The sequence below is a fragment of the Lissotriton helveticus genome, chromosome 11, assembly GCF_964261635.1.
Source record: "Lissotriton helveticus chromosome 11, aLisHel1.1, whole genome shotgun sequence".
Taxonomy (NCBI): Eukaryota; Metazoa; Chordata; class Amphibia; order Caudata; family Salamandridae; genus Lissotriton; species Lissotriton helveticus.
In genome coordinates this window covers 540,938,381-540,961,560 of record NC_136072.1, presented here as the reverse complement: position 1 = coordinate 540,961,560, position 23,180 = coordinate 540,938,381, and the positions used below count along the sequence as shown (strand labels likewise).

At 42.9% G+C, this 23,180-nt stretch overlaps 1 protein-coding gene across 2 annotated transcripts in view; it reads right to left on the bottom strand.

Annotated features, from left to right (window-relative positions):
* The window catches only part of LOC144790650 (uncharacterized), a 161,267-nt gene that overhangs the window by 13,135 nt on the left and 124,952 nt on the right, over positions 1-23,180 (bottom strand). For both annotated transcript variants that reach the window (XM_078665379.1, XM_078665378.1), the window contains exons 4-5: positions 22,950-23,077; positions 5,398-5,520 (exon numbers count right to left, since the gene is read on the bottom strand). In XM_078665379.1, the coding sequence (XP_078521505.1) occupies positions 5,398-5,520; positions 22,950-23,077 (251 nt within the window). The remainder of the gene's footprint in view (positions 1-5,397; positions 5,521-22,949; positions 23,078-23,180) is intronic.

Below are 23,180 nucleotides of genomic sequence, written 5' to 3'. Positions count from 1 at the left end.
AACAATCGCTATATCATTGGCATAAGCCATTACAGAATGCTGTTCTTGTTGTACTTTACAAGGCAAAATCTTTCTACTTTGTTCTAGCATAAGAATAAAAGGGTTAATATACAGCGCAGATAAAAGTGGTGAACAAGGACAGCCTTGTCGTGTGCCTCTAGAAATTGCGATGGTCTCTGAGTGATATCCCATTGAGCACATTTTCACTGAGGGGAGATGATAAAGGGCGTTTAAAGCACGTATATAGCCCTGCCCGAAACCCATGTGTTGCAGTCCCCATCAGAGGAAATGCCACAAAACCCGGTCGAGTGCCTTTTCGGCATTGAGTAAAATCAGGCCAAGTTCTCGAGATTCTACCTGTGCGATATCTTGGAGAGTAATAACTCTACGCACATGGTCTACGGTCCCTCTCCGAGGTATAAAGATGTGTTTTTTTAACAATACTATTGATGGTAAAATTTTTGCCAACCGTGTGGCCAAGATTTTTGCATAGATTTTACCATCTGCATTAAGAAGAGAGATTGGACGATAAGACCCCGGTAATTCAGATGGTTTCCACTTTTTCTTCAACACACAAATATTGGCCTCGGACCAGGTTCGTGGAATCTCCCCTTTTTGTGAAGTTTGATAAACTTTAAGCATATAATTTTCTATCTCCTGAAAAAAGATGTTAAATACGTCCAAGAGGGGTCTGTCTGGTCCCGCAGCTTTCCCTACTGCAAGAGAATTTATGGCCTGCTCTAATTCCCCCATCCTAATAGGTTCAACATCCGTTTGAGCCAATTGGCCCATAAAGTGGCTGGAAGTCCCATATCTGTCAGAGAAAGGCCCCCAGTATCGTTCTCTGTATATAATTCTGTATAAAAATCATGAAACACTATAAGAATTTCCTAGGGATCAGACACAATAACCCCAGCCGTTCTTTCTTCGTCCTCTTATATTTGCAATTTCTAGGCTAAACATCGGCCCGTGGCCTCGCCATACTCATGACACTCTTGTCTATATGTTTGATATTTTATGGCGCTCTCCTTGCTCCATTCTAGATTAATTGTGGCCTTACATCTCGCTAGATTATTCTGAAGTGGTGTGGTGTTATATCCTGCAGCTAACCCGTTAACTAATTCCTCTTCGACAATCTTAAGCTCATCATAAAAAAACTGCAATGCCTGTTTCACTAATTTACATTTTAAATACCCAAGGCTCTGTGTTTCCCCTCTAAATCCAGCTTTGGATGTATCCCATACAGTCCCTCAGGACGCGGAGTGTCTATTAATTTGCAAAAATTCCTTTATCCACACCTTCATGTGTTCAATACATTTTTCATCCATCAACTGCTTCCTGTCAAATGTAAATGTTCTCGGGGCTACACACCCAGCAAGTGCCGGGATTTCAACTACCATAAGTGCATGGTCCAAGGTCACCCTTGGGTATACACAGATTTTCAGCCCAGTAAACACTGATGTAGGTACAAAACAATAATCAAGATGTACAAGCCTGTTGTGGGGCTGTGAATAAAATGTATATCCTGGGTCTTGCCTATGCCAGCTGTTCCACACATCCAATAGCCCATGATCAGTTAGTAATTGAAATAGAGCCTTGATGACCCGGGGTTTCCTACCTTTATAGTTTCGCCCCCAATTTTGAAAAGCTTCAGAGGTCAAATTTATATTAAGATCCCCACACAAGAATAACAGAATGGGCCATGTAGCAAGCTCCCCATTCAAATATTCCAATATTGGGGCTTCATCAAGGTTAGAGCCGTATATTGTACAGAGGGTAAATATAACCCCCCCTGTCCTACATTCCACAATGGCCCAATGTCCAAACATATCTGCCAAAATATGACCAGTAGCTTGAATAAAAGGTCTTGCTAAAATCGCCACCCCTCTTATCATGCTTGACTGCATTGAGGTTACTAATACTGTGTAGCCTAGTTCTGCTAAAACCTTACGTTTTGCCCATGGAATATGCGTCTCTTGCAGATACACCACATTGGGCTGAATCACCCGAAGCTCTCTGGAGACCCTCTGGGCCTGATTCACAGAACTAACTTAAGACAAAATCCTAAACTTACTACTTTTGGTATTCACAGAAGTTAGGATTTTGTCTTAAGTTTGTCTTAAGACAGACTTAAGACTGACTTAAGACAGACTTAAGACAAAATCCTAACTTAAGTCTGTCTTAAGTCTGTCTTAAGACAAACTTAAGACAAAATCCTAACTTCTGTGAATACCAAAAGTAGTAAGTTTAGAATTTTGTCTTAAGTTAGTTCTGTGAATCGGGCCCTCTGCCTTTTATTATAATTATTTAACCCGCACACATTCAGTGTGCATATTCGAAGGCCTAAATTTGCCATAAATTCAAGGTTGCCATACCTACAGGCCTATATGCAAATCTTTTTAACCCTCTGTACTTTTCTTTGCTGCTATGAATCTTCCTTTTTCTTTTACTTTTACCCCCTACCCTCCTCCTTACCCTCTCCACCACCCTCCCCCCCAACACCACCCCAACAGCAAACCCCACAGCCCCACTACCTCGAGGCTTTAGGACTGTTAGTCCTAGCGGTGACATGCTCCCTACACCCAAAAGTCCCTCCCACACCCGTGAAGTCCCCAACAATTGAACCTAACAAAAAAACCATTAACCTACAGATCAATAGGCCACAGACAGTACGCATACTCATTCTCTTCCCCCATGACATAACCTGTTGCAGCAGCTGGGGGGTATACAACTTCATAAACAAGAGTTATGCAAATAATTAAGCATAAGAGCACAAAAGGAAGCTGCAAATTTGATAATAATTCTATAAACCTAATCCCTCCTTATCCTTCTTTGAGGGTTTGCAGAAACTCTTTCGCCAAAATTTCAGAGGTGAAAAACCTAGTATTCCCTTTATGGATGATTTTAAGTTTGGCTGGTTGTAGTAAGAAAGCTTGGGCCCCCTAAGTTTGAAATGGTAGAATAAGCTGAGGTAATTACCAGCGTTTCTCTACCGTCTGATGGCCGTAATCTGGCCTATCAAAAAATTCAACCCCCTTGCCAACTCTTTTCCTATCGGGGCGGGCCAGATCGGAAACTGCTTCTCGTGCCAAAAAGTTGTTAAATTAAATCAGTATGGCCCTTGGTTTAGCCACTTCTGCCGACTGACCTGGCCGGGCCCGGAAAGAAAAGGGAAAACGGTGAGCCCTCTGAATCCTCTGTCTGCCAGTCCCATTGAGTTCATTCTGGAAAAACCTCAGTAAACAATTCAATAATAAATTTACGAGGGTCCTGTCCTTCAACCCCCTCAGGAATTTGAAAGACTCGCAGATTGTTCCGCCGAGCTCTGTTCTCCAAATCAATACGTTTCCATAGCATATCATACTTCACTGCACGTAAAGTCTCATTCATCGTCTTTTGTGAAGCTAGTTTATCCTCCAAATACGAAATACAGGCTTCTGCCTCGGTAATTCTTGCAGTAAACTCTGAGCAAGTCTTGGCGATGCGCCGTACTGAATTTTGTAATTTACGACAGACATTCTGTGTCCTTTGGCTTTCTAATCGCATTTCCTCCCTGTGAGTCATTACTGTTCGATATATAAGACTCAAGGATACCTCTTCTGATGGCTCTAGTGTTCTCCGCACCACAGAGGGGTCAGATTTATCCGGGGTTCTAACCATTGACTTTTGCAACGGTAAAGAGGAATTGGCAAAGTAGCAAGACTCCTCTGTCAAAGCCCTTTTCTTCCACATTGTCTGGGGGCTTCCCTCCGATGAATCCCTTCCCGTATCCTCAGGAGGTGTAGTACTATGCTCACTCAGTTCATCCCAATGTTGAGCCATAGGCGTTTTCCCATTTCTCATCATCTCCTCACTGGATATATCCGAATGATCTGATAATGACAAGAACTTATCCACAAGATCCACCAGCTCCGCCTCCTTCGTTAGTGAATCTAGGCTGAGTGACTCTGTCCCATTATTACCCTCAATTTTCGCTTCTAACCACAATGTTATTATCATTACAAAGCTTCTGTGGTACAACTGGTTCAGTATCTTGGCAACCCAGTTCCAGGGTTTCACCCCACTGTTGTTCACTCCTGCAGGAATGCGTCCATCCTTTTTACCAGCACCGTCAGCCAGATCCATATTGCTGCCAGATATTAAATTGTCCACGGCAACAGCGTCATACAGAGAAATCTGCTGAGCACCTGAACTCTCCTTCATGATGACCGGGGGGACCAACAACAGCTTCACCACCCAATGTTCCTAGGAGCTTGTCTGTTTGGGGATTCGGAATACCCTGGATCCCCGTTTTCCCACTCTTCCCACCTTTGCCTCGTGAGAAGATTTGCGGGATAGTGCATTTTGCGGGACTGACCATGCCCGTAGAGTTACCACGGGCACAGCTCTCGCCCTTATTTGTTTTACCATTGAGATTAGAGGCTTTCTTACGGCTCAGCGGCTCCGCGGTTTTTCCTACCGTTCCGGAGACAGTTCCAATGGCGGCCACTGTAGCAGCAGCGGTAGCACCATCAGCCAGGGTCTGGGCTTTCCCTCTAGCTCCTTTAGGCGGCATTATCGGTGTTCTGCGATATCCTGTTCTCGACTCTCCAGTAGTTTTGCCTGCAACAGTTGCTGCTTCTCGGCTCGGCGTCTATGCCCGGCCCCTTGCGGATACAATGTATCCAAATCGGATTTTGCTGAGATAATGAAAAATAGCTGTCGCAGAAAACCTGAACATGCCAATAGTACCAGGACTGAGCTTCGCACACCTCGGTAAGTGCTCAGACACACTTTCACCCTCTCGTCCTCTCAATATCCACAGCACATCTTCCTCACGGGTGTAGGAGGACAGGAGCTACCAGCTCACACGACTGAGCTGGCAGCCGCCATCTTGCCTCTGTCAAATGATATTCTATATGTAATATTCTGATATATAGTTCTATTGATTTCTACATTCCCACCCACTGTAAAACTAAGACAGTGTTCTCGTTATAAGAGCTGCTTTATTTCTTGTAGCTCCCATGATATCCCCAATCCAATAAAATCCCTTCTATTTCCTTTGGGTAACTGATTAGACTTTTTCATGTCAGTAATATCTTGTTTTTTTTTGTGCCCCTTTGCGTCTCCCATGCACTACTTCTGCCAGGCTCTCTACTCACATCCATTGTGGCGACAAGTTAATCATCCTGTGCAAATTTTTTCAGATACTTTGAGAGAGCCATCTGTATAACCCTGTTAACCATTCAATCGCAACACTGCTAGTTTCCATACTGGCTGCAGACCATGATGGAACTATCTGGAATAGCAAAGTTCTGACTGAATGATCAGAAGTAATTCTGTTTTGTCCTGAAGGTTCTGAGGTTTTCCAAGACTGAATGAAAGATCACCATCTGTCAGTGAGAACCTGTTGCTTACCGAGTCCGTCAAGATGCTATCCAGAGTGTCAGCAGTCACCAACATGTTGCTCATTGTCACCTCCCTTTGAGTGATGGTAGTATACATACAATGTACAATGGCTAGTTCCTGCAGGAGTGTTAACTGGAAGAAAAAGTACATTTCATACATGTGATTAACAGAGTCAATCAGGAACTTATTCACAAACTGCAACATACTGCAAAATGCTTGTCCCAAAACCTTTGTCTGAAGACATCTGCCTCCACCTCTCTTATCTTTACTACGAGATATTTGCCCTACACATACAACTATAATTTTGTACTACCGGTGGGAGGGATGGGAGTGAGTGGCTGGAAAACAGGTAATAGTTATTACTAAATGGGAGAGCTTTAGGTAAAGGTAGATTTGGTATATATATTAATTAAAATCCAAAGGTTATAGGGAGGTTACAGTTAGGTTCAGATTTTCCACACTCAAAACCATAGAAATTCAGCAGTTATAGCTAGAGTTATCTCAAGTAACTATAACTTGTGCCGAAGGTAATTATAACTCAACCCCGCCATGAACTGTTATCTCATCAACAATTTGACAGCAAAAGTTGCACTGATATTATCAATAATGTCAGAGAAGATGTCACGAGTGAAGTAAAATGTGAGGTGCATGGTGACCTTGCGAGTTATAGTTGCCTTAGGGCACAAGGTATAGTTACTCCCCATTAGTAACAGGGCCGGGCCATGGGGAATGGGCTCCCTAGGGCTTGAATCAGCCCGGGGAGGGGGTCTGCGTGCCCCCTCACCCTTCTTACCTATATCTGTACCCCAGAAGATGGGGTCGAAGGCTGAAAACGGTAAGGGGCCTATGTGCTGCCCTCTCAATATTTTATAAACTGGGCCCCGGGAAATGGGGACATCAGAGTTGGCTCATCCTTGGGAAGTGGGCCACGTACGCCCCTGACCTATATGCATATACAAAAATGAATGTGCCCTCAAGTAATACAACTGGTGCTATGTAAAGCGCTTTGATACTCGATTCGGGTCAAGTTCGCGCTATATAAAACTGTGTAAATAAAAAACACGGGACCTTACCCGCCCAGGGAATTAAAGAAAACAAGCACAGGAGACTGTACTTGTTTATTTTTTTTTGATTTGGCACAGATCCTCTGGAAAATCTGAGAAAATTTTAAATCTAAACATTTTTGCCCAGACACGGTTACCTGGGCCCCCGCAACCAGTACTAGGGGGTCAGAGTATTCCTACCCTGCCCTATTGCTTTTTTTTCCTGTTTTTTTTGTGAGTCGGGCCAAGTCCTGAGTCCCAAGATGTCTACCACTACTTTCTAGTAGAAGTGTTGGCAGCCAATCAGATCTCACCATGAGAACTGTCGGATCTGCAGACCCTTTGCGTCTCTATATATAAATATATATTTGTTTTACTTAAAAACTACTGAACAGATTAAAACCAAATTAAGAGAGCACGCTTTCTGCCAAATTTGGTGTCATTCCATTCAGCAGTTCGGGCTATAGTCACGTTCAAAATTCCTATGGGAAATTACATGAGGAAAAGTTGTTTTGGGTCCTCCTACCTAATGGCAACTGCCAGTAGGTGATTTAAAAATATATGTAAATAAACAAACAAAGGATCCCTATACTCTCAGTCCTTCTTGTAATGGTTGTCTCTTCAGATTTCAAGCCGTGCAGTGTCTCTGGCCATTTTTTGTTGCTCAAGTGAATATGGAGAGTTGATAGATCTATAGATAGATCTATTATTCACTATAAAAACGAAGGGTACAGGAACGTTATAGTTAGGCTCAGATTCCACTTATACAAAATCTGATCTAACTATAACTTACGGGCCCGTAATGCACTGTTTATTACCTCACATATTACATCACTCATGACATGGTCAGTGACATCACTGAGGACATCACTAATGACATTATCCACAGAACTACTCACACACCCTCTCACACTCCTATATAACCTCTCATGCACCCACTCACACACCCACACAATCACTCACAGACCCATACAAGTACTCACACAACCACTCACTCATCAATAAAGCCACACACACACCCACTTATAGTGAAGATTCGTCAAACAACGCCAAAGATATAAACAAGTTACAAAACCCTTTTCCTATGGAAACATGGTCCAATTGTCCAAATTATAACTACCTACTGGCGTCCGCCAGTAGGTAACATGGCATACATCTATATATACATATTGTCAGCATACAAATATTTATTCGGCTATAATCACAACCATACAAGAACATAAAATCATATGTTTATAAAATAGTAAAAACTAGTAGGCTTAACATTTTTTAAAGAAATACGAATGTGTCAACAGTAACAATACATTATATAATCTCATGCATCACATCAAGGTTAATCAGGTCTAGATTGTCTTGATCTCAAAGCAGCATGAAACAACAAAAAGATAATGCTTGATCATCAGGAGCTGCAGATACATAAGTGCCAGGTATCCTTGTGAGAAGTTCAGAACTTTTAGTAACGGGAAAAGGAACTGCTTACTAGGCAAGCTCAAATATTTGCAAAACAAAATGTAGGGTAGCCTGTGGAGACATATTGTTGCATCCACAGGGCCCTAAGTGCCTGAAAGAGACTGACCACTAGATGTGGCCAAAAGATGATGTAGCACGTTAACCTTGAATCTTACCAACAGAAATCTATCCCTTTCATTAGATAGGAAAGAAAGGAAAGCTCCATGCCCTGAACAGTTTTTAAAAATAAATGCCCCTATACAATGGGTTTCACAAGCTCTATGTGTTCATGTTGTAATAAGGGACTTTTGAGAAACAAGTCTCTCACTCTTTTGAGTGCCGGGGGGTTCGGGGAGTAATAATTGCAGTATATGTTCACCCAACCCATGCTGGTAAAAGCTGCCTTCACATAAGCAATCCAAGGGATTTGATGCATGTTGTCAAGGGTCAGACAATCAGACAAAATCAGTCTATTTAGTTGGCATCCCTCCCCAGTCTATATCTTGATCCAGCACAGCAAGGGTCTGAGAGCAACAAGGTCACCAATGTATCTAAAACAAAGTGCCTGACGAACAAAAAAAAGCTGGGTCACTTTGTGGACCCGCAGAATACACCTTAAAATGTATTTTCTGTGAGTTCAATTTTATCGACCGTCATGTAACCCCATACATCACTGTCATATAGCTCCTTGGAGATGCACTTGGACTAAAAAAACTTAATTCGAGGGTCGAGTCACCGTGAGCCCAACCTCTGAGCAACGCTAGCTACACTCCCCGTGGTCTTGACCAAATCACAAGTCTTACCCTCAACTAGGGGTTTAAAACTCATATTAGCATCAAATAGCACCGGCAGGTAAGAGAAAGCTGGGACCTTACCCAGGGTATGACTCCCCACCTTGAAGGTTTTGAAACTGGTGGAAATTCAGCAATGTTAAGAACTCTCTCCGCAAGTTGGGCTTTAAATATGATATGCTCTACCCTGCCTGTCTATGAGTTGAGGTCAATGGGAAGCCTCGCTCCTTTGACAACCCAGCAGAGGCAAATGACTTTTGCAAACACTTTGCTTTCAAGTCATCCTCTTCTAGACAGAACACGCTACAAAGTACTGGATCACCGACTCCTGCTCCTTAGTCCCCTTAGAGCTGATATGGCCTGCAGTATTTGGATTCTCCCTCAAAATAGGGACTACTTCTGCATAACACCTGTGGACTACCTTAGACAGTATGCTTTGCTCATTATTGCCTTCTTATTACTTTTTCCATACAAATGCTGTTTATATGTGGTTGATTCTTCCTTTCTGTTTCAGCTATTCCTCTAGGAACGGGCCACACCAAGCAAACACGTCAACTCTCCCCCATGGAGAACACTGCAGTAGCCTCATTGGGATTGTTTAGTTCTTTGTTTCTCCTTTTCGGGGCTTTATTGGATGTTTTCCTATATAGTGGGGTGGGGGGGGGGATAGGTGGGGGCCCTTTCTGCTTTCTCTTCAGTTTTGTATTTGTTTGTTACCCTTTGCACAACAGGTACACTATATGCCAGCTTATGACATGGCGCTGTTCTTTTCACACCTGTTTACTCTATGCCATCTCAGAAAGAGCCTGGAGAGGAGATAGACATTACTTCCCTTACATGAAAGATATGTGGCATCAATAATCCACGTAAAGGCAAACAAGTCCTCTCATATCTGTCGCGACATAGCCTTCCTTCAGGAAACACGTCTCCTACCCAATGGCGCCCAATCATATGCCACTACTTGGGGTCCCCCTGCTATTTCTCCTGTCACGGCTCTTATTCCTGTGGATTCTGCCCCCTCATACCTAAAAGCAGCCCCTATTCCCTCCATAAATGTCACTCGGACCCGAATGGATGCTATTTAATCCTACAAGGCAGCCTCACTGACAAACGAGTTCTATTAGTCAACATATACGCCCCGAACACTGAGTATCCACAATTATTTCAGGAGTTTTATGCCCATATGGGACATGCAGAGGCCAACTTTGCTCTTCTGGGTGGGGATTTCAACATGGTACATACTCTAGCATTGACTCTAGTACCCATCTGAGTTGTTATCCCCAATCATGGGAAGCACTCCACCTTATATTGCAGACGCTTATGCTCTACAGGATATCTGATGTGCTCAACAGCCATCCACACCTGGTTATACCTTTTACTCTGCCCCACATGATATTTTGACATGGCTAAATTATTGGTTCTTGTCCGCTAATGTTTCACTCTGGACTACAAAGGTAAAACTTCTACCGCAAACTCTATCAGATCATAGCCCTGTTCTCTTAACCCTACAGGTCCCCTATGGATGTAGGTCAGAGCGCACCTTGAGTATCCATCACTAGGCTCTACATGATCCTGTCTTCTGTAGCGAACTCCTTCATTCCATCATCCACTACTTCGCAATGAACTCGGGCAATGTCTACACATAGGCAACCCTCTGGAAGGCCTTTAAAGCATATATCCGTGGGGTGTGCATATCCAAGCATCTGAATATCCTATGAGATATCCACTCGCAACCGCAATGCTTTTAAACCTCCAAGGTATAGACTTAAGTGCCTCCTAAGGCGGCGGCCTCCAACTCCATTGACGTTTAGTATTGTTGACTGAATTTCGCTATCTGGCTGATAGGAAAATGGCATATCTAGGGTAACACACTAGGGCTCCGTGCTATGGTGAGGGGGCGCGCCCGACCGCACTCTTATGCGGATAATCCACCCTAATCGCCTAGGTAGCTATGTCGATGAATTGCGCACCGTCTCTGAGTCCTCTGTTTTTGTTGGCAAAGATGTTCTGGAAGAGTCCCAATGCTATTATGAACTCCTTTATACATCCTGCATGCCTGACAATGCACCAGAGATCCCATCATACTTGGTGGAGATCGCCATAGGTCTGGCCCACTGATGGCCAATGACAATTTTTTAGCAAGATGATTTTTTGCGAGGAGGTCACCCAGGTGATCGACTCTTTAGACAGGTCCAATGGCCCTGGCCTTGATGGCCTTATAAGAGCTTTCTATAAAGCTTTCAAACAACAAGTCACCCACATCTCTTTGCAGTGGTCAACAGGATCTCCTGCCAAACACCTGCTGTAGTTACCCTATTGGATGCCGAAAAGACGTTTGACCCCTTGGAGTGGCCCTTCTTGAAAGAAGCTCTGATCAAACTGGGAATCCCTACCGTGCTCATCTCCTTGGTCATGCTCCTATATCCTAATCCTGTGGCACGCATGGGAGTCAATGGCTCCCTCATGGATTTGTTCTCTATATTGAGGGGGACTAGGCAAGGCTGCCCTTTATCTCGTCTCCTCTACATTCCCTTAATGGACCCTTTGGTCTGCCACCTCTGGAGCGCCACATACATGAGGCTCCCGTGCTTCATTTTTTAAAATATTTTCGGCCGGAGTCACGCTGGGTGTGAAAATCCAGCCCCCCAAAAAAATGCTCTTTTGGCCCTGTGGGACCCTCTGATCAGGCCTATGCGGTCAAGGTGCTTTTACCCTGCCACCTTTTCTTCTTTTTTAATCGTTTTTCTTTCTCCTCATACCAAGTGACAAGATGGCTGTCAACACTTCCTGGTTACAAGTGTTGGCAGCCAATCAGAGGCAAGCTCCACTGTGGCACTTACTGGATGTACTGAGTGGGCTAGTTGGACCTCACACTGAAAAAAACATAGGTTTCAGGGACGTTATAGTTAGTTGGAGATTTCACTCGTACAAAACCATAGAAATAGTCAGTAGACCTAACTTTAACTCGTGCCCATGCAATGCACTGCTTATGACGTCACATATTACATCACTCATGACATGCTCAGTGACATCACTGATGACATCACTGATGACATCTCAAATTTTCCATTGGGCATTCAAGTCACACAGTCCTTAAAATAACAAACAGAGATGTCTGTTCACCATCTGCCTACTGGCTCAACTACTGTCTCCCGATTGGATAGAAAATAGTCAATTGTAACATTAAATTGCTTACATTCTCATGGTTCTGCCTATGTCGAACATTTACTTTTGCCACACTGATGAAGGCTGATTGCTGAAACGCGTACGTGGCCAATAAAGTTATGTTGAAAGCACCGGGAGTGTTCCAGTTGCTTTTTTGGTTGTTGAATGAAATGGGTCACACCCCCGCTAATTGGAGGCACCAGTTGTGAGTTTGGAGGAACTGGTGGGAAACATGTATGGATATATATATATATATCTATCTATCTATCTATCTATCTATCTATCTATCTATATATATATATATATATATATATATATATATATATATATATATATAGATATAGATATAGATATAGATATAGATAAACGAATTACAGTTATTATAATTTAAATACATTTAAGAACAAACAATTAGTAATTTTTAATTCAGATTAAATAAAAATATGCATTTAACTTTCTAGTTGATTTTTTAAATAAATATTGAAATAAATAATTTTGTATTAGCTTATTATTAATAATTTATTTTCAATTTCGTTTAGGTTTAAAAAAAATATAAAATATATTAAAATATTTTCATTAACTTATTTTAAAGATTAAAAATCCCCAATACTACACCGTAGGGAGAACTCTGCCCTGGTGAAATAAGTGTGAAACTTTACCAGTGGCAACTAGTCACTTATAAATTTGCCTCCACCCTCTAGTTTCAAGGATCGAGGATATGCACATTTCCACTGTGTTGTAACTTTACATGTGAAAACGGTGAATAGCCAAAAGCAGTAAAGTTACTACAAAGTCTAAGAGTAAAGGTGCACGTTTGCAGGTATTTCTACTTTTGTGAATAGGGATGATAGTCTTTTTTGACCTGTAATTATTGACCTTTTCTTTGTGGCACATTTTTCTCAATTATCCCTATCCAGAGTAGAAACTAGCCATGCATTCTTACGTCTCACAAACGGCTCCTTTGGATGACACTCAACATAATATTGTAAGGACAAAAATAGCTGACATGAGAGCTTTCCATTCACAGATTTGCTGTAATCAGGAACAGGGTATTTCACAATAAGTCCCTCAAAGCAAGATTCTGGTTACATTTCTGGATTAACCAGAGTGGTTAAATGATCTTCATTTCGATGAGGTTATGTACATTTGTTTTACAGGGATATCTTGAATACCTGGCATGATCCAGTCTTTCTAGTTCTAGGTTGTAGACCCCAAGATCTGAAGTATTTTTACAGCAAACTAGCAGTGTAACTGTTCTTTCTTCACTCCAAGAAAGAATTTGCCATGACATTTTTCAGTGAGAGGTTAGTGTCTGCCATTTTCTCCCACAGTCTCTGACCGAACAGAGTTGAAATGTTCAAACAAAGGTTACAATACTGTTTTCTCTAATGACTCATCCATGAAGTACGATATCAATATGTATACATAACGGATGCTTTAGATGAAAATCTAAATGTGGGGTGGCGTGGCACACGTCAAATACTCAAAGGTTCAAAAATGTAATCTATTTAGGTGCTGGCCGGTCTGCTCCCTCTGCCCTGTGGGGAGTTAGTGAAATGCAAAGTATCAGCTGTCAAGGTTGACAGATTGGCCAACCGCACTCATGTAAGAGGATGTCCTCTTCAAAAGTTTAAACCAAGTAAATCCAAAGTTTCAAAAAGTAATCCAAAGCAATCCAAAGTAATTCAATTAATCCATTGAAATTTATTTGCTGTAATTTCGGTTTGTAGGAAACGTTGTTATCTCACAACATTATAGAAGCTCATAAATTTGCTTTTTTGTAAATGTTCATGACAAATAGTTCATCCACATGCCCAATGCATTTCGTGCTGAAAAGCACTTCATCAGGGGAAAAACATTTCTGTGGGATAATTGAAACAAACATACGTTGGTAACAAGAAACAGGTCGCAGGCTGCATAAAACAAACATTGCAAATCATTTAAGGTGACTAGAACCCATGTGGCCAAATGCTCCGTGCAATAAAACAAAGTGCTCGGTGGGTTATGTGACTTTTGTGCTAATCTCATGAAACAAGTCGAGTAAATGGTACAACAGTTATCTCGGGTGCCTGTAGAATAATTAATCACAGTGCGGTGAAGTGAAAACAAAATTAAAGTGAACGCGCTATTACTCGACTTGTTTCATGAGATTAGCACAAAAGTCACATAACCCACCGAGCACTTTGTTTTATTGCACGGAGCATTTGGCCTCTTAGATGAAAATCTGTCATTCCAGGCACTTGCAACACAACACAGCGATGTAATGCATTACAATACATCTCTGCATCATACTACAACATAATACCACAAAACACACATAGCTGCACTACAGCACAGCATGACACTGACAAACTACACAAGACTGGATAAGTGTGGCTCACTGGTTAGAGGAGGCAGACCTGGAAGCAGAGGTCAGCCTGGGACCAGGGTTCAATTCCCGGCTCGGCGGGGTCTTGAGTCCTAAAATGTCCATGGACTCGACAATTCTCGCTCCGGTGCCTACTCGATTCATGGGTTCACACTCTGCGACTCTGGGCAATAGCTTGCTTAATCTCCACACCAGCCCCTCGTGGCGGGATGCCTGGCTTTCACCTTGCGGATACCCTGCCGGGGTTATCTCACAGGGGAATACCAGGACGGGTTCCCTAAGCAAGCGCTTAGAAACCGCTCGGTGATTTGCGCTATATAAATTCCTGTACATTTACATTTACTATAGTACACTGCACAAAAATATGATATAACACTGCAACACCACACTAACTTACTTATTCTGTACACTATAGCAAAGCATTGGACTACAAGCCAAGACAACCTAACCTTATACAACTCTACTTCACACCACATAGTCCTTTGCAGTACCCTAGGGACCAAAAACATCACACTACAACCCTACACTGTCAGGAAACGGGCTTTTTGCATGTTCCCGCCCCAGTTCTTGCCCCTATTTGAGCACCAGTTGCTGTTTTTTCGACTCTGCACTGAGGCCTGTTAACCTGACCCCAGTGCCAGTGTACTGACCCATTATAAAAGATTTCTCGAATTGGACGACCCCAATTTGCAAGCAGTAACTTACTTGTGAGTCCCTAGTATATGGTGCAGAGTGTGACAAAAGACAAAAAGGCTACCAGCCTCCCACTGCAGACTAGAAGGGTAGTGTTCACAATGCTAGTTTGACTATGGCATTGCCATTAATGGCAAAGCCACCCGTTCCCTTAATGATATATGTAATTCACCCCTAAGGAAGCCATATAGACCCCTATGGCAGGGAGTTGTATATTGTTAAAGCAAGACATATAAGTTCATATAGCCTTAGCAGCAAAACCCTTAAAGTTGTTGTTTTGATGAGGAAAGTTAGTCCGGCTAACTTCTGAATGGGACTACCTTACATCAAATTCAACTTGATGCCCAAATCGAAATTAATGTCACTGTTAAAGTTAGGCAGCTTTTAAAAAGTTGACACTCTGTGCCCTAGCTAGTCCAGTGGCTTTGTGCAAGCCCGGGCCAACAGACAGCTTTCTGCCCACCCGGGGAGACATGTGAACAACTCCAAGGCTTAAGCCCAAAGGCAGTTGCCGCAGAGTGAGGTGTCACCTCCACTCCCAGAAAGGCCAACTGAGGTGTTAGCCCAAAAGACAGGCTCAAAGGAAATGCCCCCTTTAAAGGGTGACAACACACCCGAGCAGGATGACTTTTGTTCCTGCAGACAAGTTGGAGGCAGGGGCAGAGAGGAAAAAACTGTCCTCAAACCTGTTTTCCTGTGGGCTTGACAGTAGCAAGAATATTGCACTCTGGGATTGTGAAATGCCACACATAATTTGAACTTTGTCGCAAAAAAGGAGTGGGCCTACTAGCCCATTGGATAGTGACCACGTTGTCCCCCCAGGCACTTTCCCAGGATAAAATAGGCACCCCTGGCATGCTAAACCTCAGTACACATTGGATTTGGAAAAAGAACCCAACAAAGACTGTCCTCCTGCCCTTGGAATAGCACAAAGAGAGGATTCACTGTTGGAAGGACTGCACCTGCTTCACTTTGGACTAGTAAAATTTGGACTGTGCCTGCGGCTCCCGGCTTGGGAAAACATTGATCCCAGAGCCACATTGAAGCAGTGACTCCAAGGGTTAGTTGGTTGGCCCCCTGGAACAGCACCATGGATACCAAAGTTGAGAAAGCCGAAACCGGCAAAGCAGTATCCTCTTCAAAGGAATCACCACTGACTGCTGTTGGGTGCTCCTAGAGACATCTCCGATGTAGCCAAAAGTTGCACTCAAGTCTGCTGGACCCAGGACAGCTATCAAAGGATTTCTTGCCTTAGAGGGACACTAGCCTCTACCAAGGATATTCGCAGTGATTGCTGTGTCGGGAGAAAAGTAGCCCAGCCGCTGCCGGCCTTCGACTGTCACAAAGAGGATGCCATGGGACCTCACATGCAGTGGCCAAAGTTGCCCCACCTCACCCATGCACCAAGGATTCACCCACAGCTCACCCTTGTCGACTGCACAGCTCCAGGATGATATTTGAACATCTTTTCTGCCTGCATCCCCAGCATAGGACCCACTTCATTGTTCTCTATGGTGGTTGTTTTCTAAAGGCTGGAACTGAACTGAAAAAGGGTCTGGTGGCCAGGTCACTGCCCAAAGTGACCTTAAGTCAGGCTGAAGTTGACAAACTAACTGTTTTAAATATTTAAAAAATTTACAAACTTTTGGTGACCAGTGCTGTTTTGTGATTGTATTGAAAGTTTTTTTTTATTGCTTTCAAAATACATATCTCCGGAACCTCCAATGAAATTTGATGAACATGGATTCTAAAAATGTATAAAAATATGTTCTATTTTCATGAAGTATTGTTGTATCTCTTGTGTGACTTTCTTATTCCATTGTTTGGTGCTCTTAAATGATTTACACTAAGTTCCTTGTAAAAAACACATGCGTTCCTTGTTGACTCCTACCAGTCCTTTCGGGGGCACTTCGATCAGGAGCCTGCATTTTCTTTCCTGCCGTCCAGCTGCCGCTTGTCACAGCACCCGCTCTCCCCCCGCCGCCGCACCTTGCATCATCTGTGTGCGGCCGCTGTGTGGGGGGGCCCTGTGAGTGAGAGGGCAACTACCTCTACCAGCCTGCAACGCGGCCGGAAGCCGCCAATGGGATAACCGCGCCAGGTGGTGCTTAAAGGACGGCCTCACGCCTGGTGGAGCGGGGACCTTGTAAAAAACACCCGCGTTCCTTGTTGACTCCTACCAGTCCTTTTGGGGGCACTTCGATCAGAAGCCTGCATTCTCTTTCCTGCCGTCCAGCTGCCGCTTGTCACAGCACCCGCTCTCCCCCCGCCGCCGCACCTTGCATCATCTGTGTGCGGCCGCTGTGTGGGGGGGGGGCCTGTGAGTGAGTGGGCAACTACCACTACCAGCCTGCGCGCGGGAGAAGCCCGGGACAAGGGCGGGACCATTTGTGACCATTCGTGACTGTTCGAGGCTGTGCTGGGCCATACCATTAAGAGTTTGTGGCGTATGTACTATTTACGATACTTTTAACATATTTGTTTAAATTTGTGGACCTTGAGTACGCGGAATGACACAGTGCGAGGGGGAGGGGTTGGTGGTAGCATCACGGGAACACTAGATCATTTTATCATTAGAGCTGCTAGTGTCCTCGAAAAAGAAATCGCTTTAACTGAGAAACGCTTGTCAATGGAACCACTATACAATAGGCGCTCATCTATGGGAACCATAGCAAAATCCAGCATGCCCCACCAATTTAAACCCTTAGGGGGATATAACTTGGTAACTAATAATGATGGCTCACTTACTTCTATGCCAAATTTAGAACTACTACAAAGTAGTGGCTCTGCAGAAGAATTGGCTGAGTCTAGTGACTCAAATAGCGTAGTCAGCAATAACACCCCACTCCCTAGGACTAGGTCCAAAACCAAAAATATTCCTAACTATGGAGGGAAAACTAATACATGCAAGGAAGTCCCTACTAACAAACTCAAAGAACATAGGAAACCAAGGGCTGATAAGATAAAAACCACATCTGGAAAGGGTGTAAATAAGACTAAAACATCTAGGAGTGTTAGCAGAGCAGTACAGACCATAACAACTATAGATCCTGCCACGTTAACAACCACCCGGGAAACCATAGGTCCTGATATTATTGCGGTTGAACAGGCAAGTCAGGTATTGGATAACACAAGCGGTGGAGAGGGGCTCCTGTTAAAGATGGAACACCTGATGAGGTCGCTTATGTTACCCCTGTATGAAAGGGTAAAGGGGATAGGGGAGAAACTGGAAAAAATAGAAGAAGTTTCGCGGATGAACAATGAGCTGTTGTTGAAGTATGTAAAACCGACACAGACACAGACTCTAAACATTACGAAATCAGTACATCCGCCTAAAAACATGAACAGCCCAGTAGTACTACCCAGTAGACATAAGTCAGCTAAACGCACGCAATCGCCTGTAATACCCGCTACCGGGCACACAGACGTATTAAACAATCCCCTAGTAACTCCAGGGACAGAGAGAACGGAGATACCTATTGTCCCCCAGACTAGGGAATTAGAAACTGGTAATACTCATGGGAAGAATGGGGACAAAAGAGCAGACGAGGCCCTGGGCAAGAACCAGTTGAATCAATCTGATTATCCTGACAGGGCAAGACCAATGAATAAAAATATGCGCATCGATCTGCCACCCGAATCATTCCCATTTACTGTGGTCTTAATAGGGGTTCCAGTTCTAGGAGAGGGAAAGCCAGAAAACTACTTTGAACTGAAAAATAAAGTTAGCCACTGGCTAAATCGGTACAGGCGGATTCCACCATTTTTAGACGGTGAAATTCTCCATGTTCGCAGATTAAGTTGGGTAGGGCAGAGGAAAAAAGATCAAGACGGAGACTGTGTTGTAGTGATTTTAAAGATAGGCGGGTGGTAAACCATATTAGCGGCTGGAGGACGGGAAATCTTGAGAGCAGAATACAAGCAGTAGACCTGGGTTATTTCTATCCCCCACCGCCCATGGCTCAACGCAATATGCATTCACAACACGTACAGGGACGGTGGTATAGGGGCTCTTATAATAACCAGTTTAATGTCCCTATCTATAACCGCTTTGAGTCTCTCTATGCACAAGAAGGTCTTGAAGGAGTAGACTGACGGTGCAAGGAAACTCCCATTTCAATCACTCAGAATCCCCTTGACTTATGCAGAGCTGTAGCAACTATTGGAAAAGGTGATGATGACCTGCCCCTAGCAATAGTAACAACTGTTTCAGAGGACAAATTGGAATTGTCTGTACCAAACATCTCATGGGATAGGCAGGAGGCTAAGAACTATCCAGGGCAATTGGTGGTAGACAAGGGAATACATAATCAAAAAAGCTTAGTCAAAGAACTAACCATACCAGCCTGTGAGCCTAAAAGAGTCATAGCAATTAAGCGGAATAACGACTATGATCTTAAAATACTTAGTTGGAACGTTGCTGGTCTTGAACCCAGATTAATAGATAAAGACTGGGTACACTTAATTTCTATGTATGACATAGTAATGTTCCAAGAAACATGGGCATCACATGACCTGCATATTGATGGGTTCCACTGTTTTAATATAGCGGCCTGCAAGTCTCACTTTGGCCGAGCAGTAGGAGGTTTGTTTGTTGGGTTTAGTATAATGGCTGGGGGGAGCTATAGGAACATAAATACTAATAATCCCAACATACAAGTCATTGAATATAAGCGCCAAGTCCCTTTTTTCTTAATACATTTTTATAATAATGATTTTATTTCTGTTCCAAATAAGAATTTTGTAGCACTTTTTAAATTCATTTCTAAATTAGAGGACAGCCGGGGTAAAGGGGAAAGTCTGGAGACTGTAATGGGCGGAGACTTTAATGCTAAACTTCCAAAGGACACAAGGGACACGGGAACCAGACAGGGGAACCCAGCTAAGCGGAGGGGACTTGAATTGAGAGCCCTGTTAAATGAATATATCATGAGTAATGCAATGGACTTTGGTCAACAACCCACATCCCAGCGGGCTCCTACGCATAGAGGAAGAGTCGGCACCTCAACTATTGACTTTATCTTTGTTTCTCCCGGTCTGGCGGACCGCATACTAGCAACGGAAATTGTGCCAACAGACTTTGGGGACCACAACCCAGTGACAGTTATTCTAAGATTAGCTCAATGACCTGTCTATGGTACCATGCAGGGGGGCGAGGAATATAAGTGTAACCACGGATAGATTGAGGCTAAAATGGAGGGGCCTAGATAAAGATGAGACTATTAAGTCCTTATTAAGGGAGGAGCAGACATCAATTAATTTATGCTCAAATACAACAACCAGAGGCCACGAAGTTATTGCACATTTCACCAAAGTATGTTCTACGGTTAGAACCCTATTGTTAGTACCAGTACCTCTGGGTCAAAAAGATCCGAAGTGGTTTGACCACAATTGCTCCGAAGCAAATAGGAATTTGCGTAAGGCCCTTATAGAGACCCCTCGAATTAGGGCAAATGTCAGTGTGGCTAGGAAAGCCTATAAATTAGCACTAGACAAACGGAGAGGCATACTTCTGGGTGAACGCTGGGAAACCCTGGCCGAAACCGCAGGAGGAAAATGCAGTAATTTATTCTGGCCCGCGGTAAAAGAACTTCGGAACATGGGCCAACAATTAACACCAATAAGTTGCACTATTGCCAGTAGTGTTTGGGAACTACATTTTGCAAAAATGTATGCCCCACCATTAAATAGTTAAATTTTTGAAATACCAGACCAGATTAGAAATCTACAGATAACTCTGGGGGAAGTGGATGAGGCAATTGCCCAGAGTCTTGGGAATAAGGCACCCAGATCTGATGGGTTGCCCATAGACCTCATCAAATGGAAACCTGACCTCTGGGCCCCAATGCTTGTGAATGTTTTTAACAGTTGGCCTCAAGCAATGATGCCCGAAACTTGGGGAACTACTATAATTGTCCCTATATATAAGAAGAGAGATAGGTCTGATCCTGTAAACTACAGACCGATCTCGCTGCTAGATAACACCCTAAAGATTTTGGGACGCGTTATCTACAACAGGATAACGGAATGGATAAAGGAAAGCGGTATTTTATCACCATGTCAATTGGGATTCAGAAGCAGGGTCGGCACAGTCGAACAATGTTTAAATCTTAAATTAATTATTGACAAATATAACATTGCTCGCTCTGCCCCGATTTATTTAGCATTTATTGACCAGTCATCTAGTTTCGATTTAGTTAACAGATCCAAGCTTTGGTCTATTTTATTGGATTATGGATTAGATGATACTTTGGTTCATTTCTTAGCCTTTTTACATACAGATTTAAAATCAAGAGTGAGAATAGAAATGGGAGGGGAATTATCCGGGCTAATCAAAATAGGAAGGGGAGTCAGGCAGGGGTGTGTTTTAGCACCACTGCTTTTTATTATTTATATCAATGGCCTTAGTAACTATCTTGAAAACTCCACCCCGGATGTCCCTACAATAAATGGTAAATTGTTACCCGCCCTCCTTTACGCAGAGGATGCGGTCCTAATGGGCCGCACACCTAACTCGCTGCGTATTTTAGTAAAATGTTTTACGAATTAGATCTGCGGGTTCATTATAAAAAATCTTTTATAATGTCATGTGGCCCAGGGAAAAGACAGTTGAAATCTATACAGGTAGGGGAAGAAAGACTTACCGCTACTCGTATTTTCCCATATTTGGGAGTGGCCTTTGCTGCGAATGGCTCGTGGACTGGGCATTTGGCCCAGGCCACGAGCAAATTCTCAAAGGCCATCAATTCAATTTTAAGCATCCCCAGACCAAAAAGATCAGGCGCCATTAAAGCAATTGTTAAAATGTTTAAATTACAATGTGTGCCCGTAGCTACCTACGGGGCAGAAGTATGGGGCATTGGAAATAACTGTCATATACAGCAGGAAGAAAACCGGTTCTGCAGAAAGCTGTTAAGCATACCAATTTCTACATCTAACTATATTGTACACAGAGAATTAAACTTACCCTTTGTTTCGGACTTTATTAGTGCCCGACCGGTGCTATTTTGGCACTCGGTATGGAGGAATAACTCAGCCACTCTGACCCAAGAAATAATTTCCGACTGTTTAAGTTGTGAAAGGGGGATGGAGATCCCATGGCTTTCGTTTGTTCACAAAAACTTGTGTAAGATAGGGAAAGACAATATTTTCACCAATCCAAACAATGCCAATACGGTGAACAAAACTGAATTGAAGGAAGCACTCTATGCACTTCATACAACGGGTAGAATTAGGACAGAATCAGGAAAAACTACAGTAGTTAGGTACATGGATATGGGACTATACAGATATCCCTTAGCAATGTACCTAACTTTACCGATGTCACATTGGGAAAGAAGTCTTTTGTTCCGATTAAGGGCTGGATCCGTTAGATATCTGTTAAACTTTCCCTTGGGGCACCACCCAAGTCTAAACAAAATAAGCTGCCCCTGTAATGGGCTAAGTAACCAAAATGATTTACATTTTCTCTTTTCATGTAATTTTTATTTGAAATATACTAAATGGCTCTTAATTCCTTTCTTTAAAAAACATAGACCAATCACTCTGGATGAATCCTATCAGTTGCTACTTAATTTGGACAATGAGGAGATAATCTGCCGCATTTGCACTTTCCTAAAAATTGCAGTTCGAGCTCGAAAGATGATGGAAAATGATTAAGTTCGAATTACCAGTGCTTGATTGTAAATATTATTATTATTGTTATTGATTTTATGAATTGTATAATTATATATGTGCTTTTATGAATTCTTTAGAATTCGAATAAAGATTTTTGAAATGAAATGATTTACACTAAGTTCCTTTGTCAAGCTTTGCTGCTCGAAGCCCCAGATACCCAGGGTTGAACAAAGGTGATACAAACAAGCTTGACTGGACCCAAGACAGTTTTTGTGACTGTAATCCATGATAAGGTTTCTAATGCCATATCATATAATACTCTGAAATTCTCACATACATAATATATCATACCATGAGACAACAACATGTTTAAATGAAGCACATTGCCTCTTATTCCCTAGAATGCCCGGTAAAGCAATGGAGAATCACAGTTACCTTTTTTCGATGTTCCAGGATTTTACAACATAACAAGATGTTCTCATTTGAATTTGCAGAAGCAGATGTATCCAAAAAAGCCCTAAGGATGTTTATGTCCATGCGCCGGACAGATTCCATCAGTCGAACTGTAATGACAACCCAGAGAAACAGACACATGTACAAATAATGCCCAAACAGAGGTTACTTGACAATTTTTTAGAAGTTTAGAAAAAAGTGTCACAAGATATT